The sequence below is a fragment of the Rhineura floridana genome, chromosome 7, assembly GCF_030035675.1.
Source record: "Rhineura floridana isolate rRhiFlo1 chromosome 7, rRhiFlo1.hap2, whole genome shotgun sequence".
Taxonomy (NCBI): domain Eukaryota; kingdom Metazoa; phylum Chordata; class Lepidosauria; order Squamata; family Rhineuridae; genus Rhineura; species Rhineura floridana.
The window spans coordinates 99,946,350-99,958,485 of NC_084486.1; the positions used below are offsets into that span (position 1 = coordinate 99,946,350).

At 41.2% G+C, this 12,136-nt stretch overlaps 1 protein-coding gene across 10 annotated transcripts in view; it reads right to left on the reverse strand.

Annotated features, from left to right (window-relative positions):
• Positions 1-12,136, reverse strand: part of LOC133389305 (glypican-5-like) — a 699,994-nt gene that overhangs the window by 401,229 nt on the left and 286,629 nt on the right. For all 10 annotated transcript variants that reach the window (XM_061636699.1, XM_061636700.1, XM_061636697.1 and 7 more), the window contains one exon: positions 10,485-10,610. In XM_061636699.1, the coding sequence (XP_061492683.1) occupies positions 10,485-10,610 (126 nt within the window). The remainder of the gene's footprint in view (positions 1-10,484; positions 10,611-12,136) is intronic.

The following is a 12,136-nucleotide window of genomic DNA, read 5'->3' on the forward strand; positions in this document are numbered from 1 at the left end:
AAAACCATTGTACTATTTGGTCACAGATATGTGGGTGGTACATCAAGTGGAATGCTATGGCATCATTTACTGTTGCATTACCATGAGAAATGTAAAAACACTTCATCAGCCAGGCCTTTGTGGGGGACCACTCTGATGTACTAGCTCTAAACTGGGTGCTTGTCCACCTGCTGTATTGTTATATATCAAAATTAAAATGTTAACTGTTTTAGGTAGTTTTATTCTTTGTTTTAATTGATGTTTCTGATTTATTTTGTAACCCACAGCAGGATGGATGGATGGATGGATGGATGATAGAATCAAATCTTCAATAGCTTGCCTCCTTTGACAATATATTTTAAAAACCCATTGAGCCTTCAAAAGAATTTCCACCATGCTAGAGGCCCAAGGCCTTTATTTATTTGATTGCACTTTAGCTGCTGTATGCATTTTTAAAAAATAAACACAAAAATACTTCCATTTGAGTTTTAAAGTTAGTGTTTTGCAAAGCTGTTGAGACTATAATTCTTAATCAAAATGCTCTATTGAAATGTATCCCATCTCATTCTCAGCTAGTCAACTTTTGTGGAAGAGACTTTTGTCTCAGTGAGATGCATTTTCCTGGCTTGGTTAAAAAGAACAATATACGAATCAGAAGCAAACAAGTCTGCAAATAATTCCTTAAGGATCTGTAAACAGAATGCACAGCAAGAAAGCACACAGAGTGCGCCAAATATAAACACTCTAAAGCTCTCCCTGCTGTGATGCCATCAGGGACAGAGATGATCTTTGCAAAAATTGTGAAGTTCATACTGTGTTTGCTACATTTATGTGGCTGATTCAGAGCTTGGAAAAGTTACTTTTTTGAACTACAACTCCCATCAGCCCAATCCAGTGGCCATGCTGGCTGGGGCTGATGGGAGTTGTAGTTCAAAAAAGTAACTTTTCCAAGCTCTGCTGATTCTGTTCTATCAGTTCAGATTTGGATTTACGCCAAGCCAAGAGCAGATTCAGCATGAATTTTTGAGACAGAGCAATCATCTAAGTTGTTTTGCCTTAACCAAACTGCCCTCTCAATTAGTGATAGGCAGTGGTATTTCATGCTTTCTCCTCCAGGGGAGCACCTGGCATCCCTGAGCAGTTGGTTGAAGTCCAGTGACCCAGCAGGGGCCATCTACCCTGGCTCTCGTTTTTTAAAAAAAGAAATGCAGGGCTGATTCTACATTGAGGAGGGGTGGATTGTAGGAAATGTTGGCTAGATTCAGTCACACAGTGCTGTGCAGAACACTTGCCACTGCTGCAAGGTGAGTCTGCCAAGGCCCACTGATAGCAGAGGGAGCTCACCACTTTGCCTAGGGTCCTCTCAAAGCTGAAATCAGCCCTGTCATCTTCCTAACTCTGCCCTCTCATTGCTTGAATTCCCCACCCTTTCATTCACACCATACATTTATTCCACTATTATTCCACTTTAAACAGTCATGGCTTCCCCCAAAGAATCCTGGGAAATGTAATTTGTGAAGGATGCTGGGAGTTATTAGGACAGCTACAGTCCTCAGAGGTCTCTGGGAAGAGGGAATGACTGTTAAACCACTCTGGAAATTGTGGTTCTGTGAAGGGAATAGGAGTCTGTCTCCTAACAATTCTCAGCACCCTTCACAAACTATACTACTCAAGATTATTTGGGGGAAACCAAGACTGTTGAAAGTGGGAAAATAGTGGAATAAATGTATGGTGTTAATGTGACCTTAATCATGGTGATTATTGACTGGGTTCACTTTTTGCCATGGCTTGCTAGCCAAACCCGGTTTCAAAAATTGGTAAAGCTACACAGCTGTTCCCCAGATGGTCTCTGCCAATGAGTAATTTAGAGGCATGTATGCACTCACCTGCCCCTCTCCAGAACTATTGCTGATTGTCACAATTCCAGTTTGATTGGAGATGCAATTGTTCCTCATTTGTTGCAAGGTATATATTTTTTCAAATATGATAAATTTGGTGAACTACAAAGGTCCAATAACTATCAGAGGTTCGTCAAACACTTTACAAAAGGTTTAACAATTCTGTCATATGATAATTTTTTGTGCTGAATGTAAGTAAGAATCCAGTGCTATAAAACCAAATGTGAGCATTCAAGGCTACATAGAAATCACTACAGTTGCCATGCACATACAGTAATGAGATTGAACATCAAAGTGTTGAAAATGAAGGAATTGACTGAAACAGACAGTCTTCTTCTTATCTATTTTATTCCTCTCTAAGCCCTCGTCTTCTATTTCTACCTATAGAGACAACAGATTTGCTAAAGTCCTATCAAGGATAGGTGCTGGAACTTGAAAGAGTTTCCCACATGTTTTTTTACTGTAGATTTTATCAAAGGGTCAGAAAACATATACTCTACCCTCTTACAAGGCAGTTTCCTGGTCGATCCTTAGAGACTCTTCCGAGTATTTTCCCGGGGTGTGTGTGTCCAATAATCTCATTACTGAACAGGCAGCAATATTTCTAAATGTAGCAATATCTCTTAGACAATCAATAACTACAGAAGGGCCCCACTTTACAGCGTTCCGCTTTACGGCGTTCCGCTGATGCGGCGGCTTTCAATCAGGAGAAATTCCCCGTTTTAAAGCCGATTTTGCAGTTTTGCGGCATTTTGCAGCATTTTCGCGTGGTGCAACCCATTATAGTCAATGGGTTCTGCTTTACGGCGATTTCTGCTTTACAGCGGGGGCCTGGTCCCTAACCCGCCGTATAAGCAGGGCCCTACTACATTAGCTCTTAATCTTCACCTTTGCTCTTTTGATTTTGTGATTATGTATTTATACAGTTGCATATTCCTTAATGGCTGATTGGCTGCAATAAAACGTTTTTGTTTTATTTTGCCTATAAAACAGAGATAACTGAAAACAACTCCTGGTCAGAATTGCACAAAAAGAAAAGAAAGGAAAGAGTTCAAAGAAGCAATGGATTAAATGAACTAAAATGATCATCGTGGCACAGAATCACAGCCAAATATTTATTCTCAATGAGCTTGTCTTCAAGCAATTATCAACACAAGTGTTCTCCACCTAGAACATTCTTTCTAGATCCAGCTGTGTGATCCAGGAGGACCAGCAACGGCATAGCACACAAAACTACATATTTAGTCAACTTGTAGAAGTTATATCACATCTCTTTAGTGCAGTGCAAACTGATAAGAATTAACTCAGAGTCACCCTAAGCTAACCAAATCAGCATAGTATTGGTGACAGACTCAGAATCATAAATGGGCATAGGTGCATTTGCCCAGTCCTAAGCATACCAATGAAATCAATTTAACTGACCTTGTTTCCAGGGTTTTGTCCTAATACAGTAAGGAACAATTGGTACACAGAAACAAATTCCCTCCTACTACACATACCTAGGAAGGTTGCTGCAGAGTGCAAGACCTCACACATCCAGCAGCTTGGATGACACAAGTCCACTCATGTGGGGTGGACTGAATGAACAGCATACGTTGGCAAACCACGCTGCTGTTCTCAGTACACTATCTCTCAAGACATTGCGATCTGACCAGTGGAAAAACAGGATGTGGTTAACTTTATGGCTGTAAACGATACTGACATCTGTAGTGGTTAAATAACTGCCTGCATATTGCCACGTAGATAATGCTGTTGTACTATGTATGTACGTGATGTTATACAATAGTTAAAGGTCATAGGCTGTTTATGGAGAAAAAATAATCCACGCCTCCAGGCGGAGGTAAAATAAAAGCGGAGACCAGAATTACGAGGGGGGCTCCGAAATTGAACTCTGGTCTCACCGTGTCTCACTGTGTCGTGATATCTACATCTGGTGACCTCGACGTGATTCAGAACAAACACCCTCGTACCCACTGGCAGGATCAGCCAACGGTGCACCTCAGCGTACAGCTCCCATTCGTGAGTATGGGGGGGGAATTGTCAGCTCAGCAGAAGGTTCATGCACAAGAGCTACAAAAAATTTTAAAACAGGATACCTCAGCTTTTGTAAGTCGTTCTCACATTGAATCATTGTTAAAAACAATTCAATGTCAATGTCCATGGTATCCAGAGCAAGGATCGCTACGTCAGTCAGATTGGATAAAGATAGGGAGAAAATTACATGAAGAACCAAGAGCACCTATTCACCATCTCTTATTATGGCAAAAGTGTGCTGAGGCCATTAGTCATTTAGGGATAAAAGAGACATCGCTGTTTGCCAATTCTGACCAGAAAACTCCTCTTTATCCCCAACTTTCTTTACCTACACCTGAAAAGGATATTGAGAAATTTGTAAATGCTCCTCCATATAGCCCTCCAGTCCAACAAGAACAGGTTACTGGGAAGGTTAAAGCAGCCATAGCTCAGGCTGCAGCCTCAGGATTATTATCTATGGAAGAAATGGGAGACTGGGAGGGTACAATTTCAGCTTTTCCCGTTACATATCAGCCAGATCCTAATAATGCTAATAATCGCATAGCAACTTGGACAGCTCTTCCGTTTTCTGTTATTAGAGAAATAAATAAGGCAGTAAGAGAATATGGGATTACGGCTAATTATGTACAAGGGATGTTGGAAGGAGTAGCTACTGGATATAACATGATCCCTCAAGATTGGAAGGATCTCTTTAGGATGATTTTGACTCCTTCGCAATATGTAGTTTGGGACCAAGAATTTAGACATGCTGCTATAGCAGCTGGGGATGCTAATATCATTCCCGAGCAAATTTATGGGTCAGGTAATTTTGCTACCATAGCACAACAAGGGGTATTGCCTGAAGCCGCATTTCATCGAACTGCTGAGTGTATACAGAAAGCATTTAAAAAGGTGCCTGCTGGGAAAGAACCCTTACGTTCTTTTACGAATGTACGGCAGCAAGCAACAGAGCCCTATTTTCAGTTTGTTGACCGTTTGAAAGAGGCTCTGACACGGCAGGTTGATAACCCTCAGGCACAAGGGGAATTATTGTTAAAATTAGCTTACGAGAATTCTAACACAGACTGTAAAAAGATTTTGAAAAACATTATTCATAGACCGCAATATGAATTGGGAGACATGATTCAAGCTTGTGCAGAGGTAGGTACACATGTTCATGCCATGACATTGTTAGCTGGGGCATTAAGACAGGGTAACAAACCTACAGGCAATTGTTTTAATTGTCAAAAGCCTGGTCATTTCAGAAGGGAATGTCGGGCTCCTGGCGGAGGAGCATTTAAAGGTGGGGGCACTGTTACAAACCGGCCAAAGAAGATCTGTCCGAAATGTAAAAAGGGTTATCATTGGGCTAATCAGTGTCGTTCAGCTCCCACTACCAATACCAATGTGTCTTCCCGTCCTATTGAGGGAAACTGAACTTGGGGCAGGCTTCCAGCCCCGAATCTCAAGGAAGTGTACCCACCCCTGCTACTCAAGGAAGCGCTGGAATTGATTTAATACATGCAGAGTCAAAAGATGTTCCTTTGCCTGGAGCAGTTCTTTTAATGCCTACCACACTCACTGGCCCTTTACCAGAAGGCACCGTAGGCCTTGTACTACCGCGATCCTCTGCTTCCAAGAATAATATAATGGTGGTACCTGGTGTTATTGATTCTGATTATCAGGGAATTATTTATATTCAGTATTGGAGTCACCTTCCCCTTCAGTTGAAGAAGGGAGATTCTTTTGCGCAACTATTGTTATTGCCATATCGTCTTTTCACATCGAACACTTCCTCCCAAAAACGTACTGGTGGATTCGGATCTACAAGGACGAAATCGCCGAGTGTGAGTATTTCAGGTAATCCTTTCCATCCACAGGTAGCTGCAGTACTGGCAGAAGTGACCAGGGAGAAACCGGTTCGTAAGTATTGTTTAAACAATGTTCTTTTTGAAGGTATTATAGATTCTGGGGCAGATGTCACAGTAATTGCTGAACATAACTGGCCATCCTCTTGGCCAGTAGAAGTGGCCCCTTCTGTGTGGGGAGTGGGCGGAGCTCAGGATTCAAAACGGAGTAAGGATTGGATACAAGTTGTTGCTCTTGATGGTGATCGTATAGCCCACATTCGCCCTTGTATTTTGGACATTTCAGTAAATCTGTGGGGAAGGGATTTACTGGAGCAATTCCAGACCACCATTGTTATTAATGATTAGCCAACAAAAGGCAGCTCTTCCTTTACAATGGAAGACAGACATACCCATTTGGGTAGAACAATGGCCCTTACCCAAAGAAAAATTAGAAGCTCTGCACCAACTGGTAAAGGAGCAACTGGAAGCTGATCATATAGCAGAAAGTAATAGCCCTTATAACACCCCAGTGTTTGTGATTAAAAAGAAATCTGGAAAGTGGAGGCTCTTACATGATTTACGAGAAATAAATAAATTAATTGTGCCCATGGGTCCGCTACAATGTGGGACGCCTAATCCAAATTTAATTCCATATGACTATTCCTTAGCTATTATAGACCTGAAAGATTGCTTTTTCACAATACCGTTACAAGCGCAAGACGCACCGAAATTTGCGTTTACTGTTCCCGTATATAATAACTCTGGCCCTGCGCAACGATATCAATGGAAAGTGCTACCTCAGGGCATGTTAAATAGTCCAACCCTATGTCAACAGTTTGTAGACATGGCCCTGCGACCCTTTCGGGCTCAATACCCTACATTATTGGTCTACCATTATATGGATGACATCTTGGTGGCTGGGAGAACCCTCCCATCTATGTGGCAACAACACCTTACTGATCATTTGTCACAGTCAGGGTTGCAGATTGCCCCTGAAAAGGTACAACTCAAAGAACCATTTCTGTATTTAGGACATAAATTAATGCAATCCTACTCCACTCCTGTATTGCCCTGTCTTACTTTGTCAATGAAGCCAACTTATGTAGAACTACAACAATTCTTGGGTTCTATTAATTGGATTCGACCATATTGTAAACTTACCACTCAAGACATGGGGCCTTTATTTGAATGTTTAAAACAAGGACGTCAACCTGCAGATATTATTACTTTAACGGAACAGGCAAGGCAATCCCTAGAATTAGTTTCTACAACGTTAAAAGCTATTTGGGTGGATCGACAAATATTGAATAAACCACTGATTTTATTTGTTTTATTTGATGGAAGCCAACTTTTTGCTGCACTCACTCAGGAGTCAGGCTCCAATGCTACACATATAATAGAGTGGCTTTACTTAGCCCATACACCAAAGTCATCTATCACAACTTTGCCAATGCAAGCAGCAGAAATAATCCAAAAAGCACGATTACGATCAAGGCAATTATTAGGTATCGATCCGGTTGAAATTTCGTTGCCTCTTAAACTTTACACATGGGAAAATGCTGTTGCACTTTCTGATGACCTTCAATGGGCTTTAGTCTCTTATTTGGGCACAATTTCATGTCGTTCCTCATCAGATCCACGGCTTCAAATTACACAAAAAATTCCTATCCAGTTTCAATCTGTAATCAGTTTACAACCCTTACCTGCGGTCACGGTCTACACTGATGGCAGTCCAACTAGAGGGGTTGTTGCATGGCACGAGCAGGGGGTTTGGAAGACAATTTTCACCTTACCCCAAACTTCCGCTCAGAGATCTGAGTTGGCCGCTGTTAGTATGGCGCTGTTGACTTTTGCAGATCAGGAGGTTAACATTATTACCGATAGTCTTTATGTTAAGAATGTTGTACTTGCATTACCCGGTAGTTATGTCTCTCCCATGCTGGACACTAATCTACTTGCTCTTATGCTTACACTTCAAAAACTCATACATACTCGGTCTTGTCGATTTGCTATATTTCATATTCGCAGTCATCAACCTTTCCCAGGATTGTTAACAGAAGGTAATCAATATGCTGATCAGGCTCTTCGTGCCCTCCTTTGCACACCCATAGAAAGTCATGCCCTTCATCATCAAAATGCTAAAGCACTCCAGAAGCAATTCCATCTTACTGCCCAGGAAGCCTCTGCCATTATTCAACAATGTCCCCAATGCACACAGTTAACTCTATCCCCAGAACCAGGAGTGAACCCACGAGGTCTCATAGTTAACCAGTTGTGGCAAATGGATGTTACACATTTTCCTACTTTCTCCCCATGGAAGTATTTGCATGTTACAGTAGATACATATTCCGGATACATATGGGTAACTCCTCAGAAAGGGGAAAAAACTAAGAATGTTATTAATCATGTCATTCGTTCTATTGCCATCATGGGCCAACCTCAGACGATAAAAACTGATAATGGCCCTGCATATGTTTCACAGCAATTTGCACAGTTTTGCACTAAGTGGTCCATTACACATTTGTTTGGTATTCCTTATAATTCTACAGGTCAAGCTGTCGTCGAACGTACCAATCGTACCCTTAAAGAGCATTTGCTTAAACAAAAACAAAAAGGAGGAGTACCACTGGGATTGGCCACCAAAGAGGAGTGGCTGGCACAAGTGTTGTTTACCATTAATCATTTAAATTTGTCTCAATCTCCCAATACTCATTTTTCCTTTTCTACTCGAGCGCAGCGGCATTTTCAGCAGTCGGAGTCTCTACCTGCCCCGCGGGTGCAGTTTCGGCAACTACCAAATCCAGAGTGGAAAGGCCCAGTTCCGCTTATAACGTGGGGTCGAGGTTACGCGGCTGTGTCTACGCCTGACGGTCCTGTGTGGGTACCTGCTAGGTGTATCCGGCCCTGGAAAGACGATGTCCTGGCACGATAATCTTAAGAATCCCATCCCTAATTTTTCTCTGCAACTTCAGGATATTGGGATGTCTTCCAGGAAGCGTGGTCGGAATGTTCCGCAACCTCCCGTGACTTGGGGCCAAATAAAGAACTTAGCAACACAAGCAGAAAAAGCAATGGAACAAGCCGGGGTGGACAAGACAACTGAGAATACCATTCTTGCTTTAATTGCGTCTTTAAATACAAATTCTATTTTTGTACTTTGCATTTGTTGGATTTTAGGAAGCGCCGGGGCTGACAGGTTGGGGCAGGAGTTGGGGATGCGGTTTCAACACAATATCTGGGTTCAGTTAGCAAGAATGACAAATGTGAGTGACTTTTGCATGACTGAACATGTACAGGAAATGGGTATGTTGGGAACATGTTTAATACCCGTATGCAAAGCACCTGGGGATATTGGGAACATTACAGGACTTGGGCGGTTCATGAATACTTCAGAGATTAAATATCATACTGTTTCGAATTGGGGAACTCCAACCTTCCAGCTGCCTGTTAATGCTTTTCAATTATTTACATCACATGTTGCAAATTCCATTAATAATACGTGTGCTCGGATGGTTAATTGTAGTCGACATAAGGTGCAGAAGGGATGTCTAAAGGTTGGGAGACCCACATGGAATTGTACACAGCACATTAACATATCCAGTATGTACGGACACATTCCTTTACCAGGTGGATGGTTTTGGACATGTGGAGAAACCACTTTTAATTATGTTCCCGCTAATATTTCTGATACCATCTGTTGCCTGAGTCGACTGGTTCCCATTTTCCTTCATAAAAGGGAGTTGCTAGCCCAACGTAGGAAAAGAGAAGCTGTTGCCATGCCGGCTGATTGTAATGACAAGGTGGAATTGCTTAATAAAGCAGAAAGTGTATCACTAGCCATCTCCCTTGTTGGACTTCCTGCATTGGCAGTAAGTAACAGCAATCAATTACATAAATTAGCCTGTAATTATGTTAAGATGATAAATGCCACCTCTCGAGCCATTGCTTTGTTAAATGAAGAGCAGGGTATATTAAGACAAGCTATCTTGGATAATCGTGCAGCTATAGATTACCTGCTATTACAACATCAGTTGGGGTGCGAAACTATAAAGAATATGTGCTGTTTTAATTTAACTGACAAAAGTTTTGAAATCAGAGCACAGGTAAAAAACTTGAAGGATCTAGCTAATAACATTTTGCAGGACGCCCCTACAACTTGGTGGCAGTGGCTTTGGAGTTGGCTGCCCACTGGATGGCTAAGTCAGATTCTTAGATATGCTATTCTTTTACTCATTTTAAGTATAGGCTTATGCTGTTTTTTACAATACCTTTTCCAGACGTGTACACCTGTTGCTCCGCGACCATTACGTAGTAATTACTTTTTGCTAAAAAATAAAAAAGGGGGAGATGTGGGGTGGACTGAATGAACAGCATACGTTGGCAAACCACGCTGCTGTTCTCAGTACACTATCTCTCAAGACATTGCGATCTGACCAGTGGAAAAACAGGATGTGGTTAACTTTATGGCTGTAAACGATACTGACATCTGTAGTGGTTAAATAACTGCCTGCATATTGCCACGTAGATAATGCTGTTGTACTATGTATGTACGTGATGTTATACAATAGTTAAAGGTCATAGGCTGTTTATGGAGAAAAAATAATCCACGCCTCCAGGCGGAGGTAAAATAAAAGCGGAGACCAGAATTACGAGGGGGGCTCCGAAATTGAACTCTGGTCTCACCGTGTCTCACTGTGTCGTGATATCTACACACTCACAGAGAGAACATCACTCTCACAATTACCTTTCTACAACACCTTCTCCATTCCAGCAAGTTGAACTATCTTTCATCACAAGATCACCATCACAGAGTCTTTCAGTTAAAGAAGCATACAGAGTTCTGGATCTTTTCATGTAGTTGATGAATTCCCTAGAAATTAAGAAACACAACATTACAACATAACATTAACAGTAGCACACTGACATTTTACTTCCTAATCTACTTCCTGACATTCTACTTCCTGTCAGTACTTCCTAATCTTAACAATGCAATAATCATGTGTATAATATGCTTATTTTTTAAACTTCTGGCCAGTTCTATCTGTAATAATACTACTACGTTGAGGGCCAAGCCACACATGCAGATGCTTGCATTGAAATCCCAAAGGCTGATTCTTGCATAAAAAGGGAGAAGCGGTATAGCAGAAGATATGGGGATTCCTTCCCTTTACTACCACTTTTCCATTGGAAAGTTCCTGCTTCAAAGTTCCTGCTTGAAGCAACTTTCCCCAGTTGCCAAGTTCCCAATTCAGAACGCAAAAACATGTCTGGAATTCCCAGCCATGGAACAGTTAAGACAGAGTTGCAGTGGGAAAGTGGTTGGTGAGGAAAGGGTTATGCATCCCCTCCCCTGCCACTCCTGCCCTACATTTCAAAATATACAAATATAAGCACTGCATAATTCAAAGTTTCAGAAATAATTATTGTGACCAAAATGACCTATTTCTAAACTTAATATGTGTAGAATGGCCTGAGCCTGAATGATATTCTGCCTATAATCCCAAGTGATGTTAACCCTGCCACAATTGGAGGAGAGATTAATCAAGTCTGTTTTTAAAAATGGATGGAGAAGGCTACTTAATCCGTCAGTTAATTCTTAATTCATAACTACACTAGGCAATTCAAAACATGCCAACAGAGATGTAGGCCCATCATACTATCGCTTCTGTTTTGGCATTACGAGAGGGAATTCATCACTTAAGATAGACCATTATTTTTGTGTCAGGAAGAACATAGTAAAGACACAGCTGGCAGTAACAGTGTGGTTTGCCAATACTGATTTGAATGGAAAATATTTCTGCTGAACAGCCATTCAGTGATGTTCTAAGAGGAGAGACTAGTTTAGATCAGTATTAAGTGGCCTATAAGATATTGGCTATGAAAAATTCAGACATCCTAGTATTTCCTTGTCTTCATTTAAAGTCTAACGTCAAGGAGAGAAACAACTGAATATTTTCAGAACCCTAAGTCCTAGATACTTTTCAGATGGCTGGCTCTTACAGCTAAGATAATAGCATTCTTAAAATGAATACCCCAAGTGCAGAAAAAAATACAGGAAATGACCCAGTCCTTCCCATTTGATTCCCCTGAACTTGCAAGAGGATTTCCATAGCAATGACCCCATTCTGAGCAACTCCCCTTATGTTCATGTACAAGCACTGCTGTGCACATAGGAGAAGTTGGATCACACCTGTAAATGAAATTATTATATTTTCTCAAGATCCAGATAAAAGTGGCTTAGGAGTGGCAGGCAGAAGTGATCTTTTAATAGTGAATATATTTTTGCATGTTAGGATAGGAATGTGCAAACCCCCTATTAATAGTGTGCACAAAAATGAACTGCATACTGAGTTGTGAAGAGTGATATATTATTTTTCAGTTTAGAAGAAAAAAGAG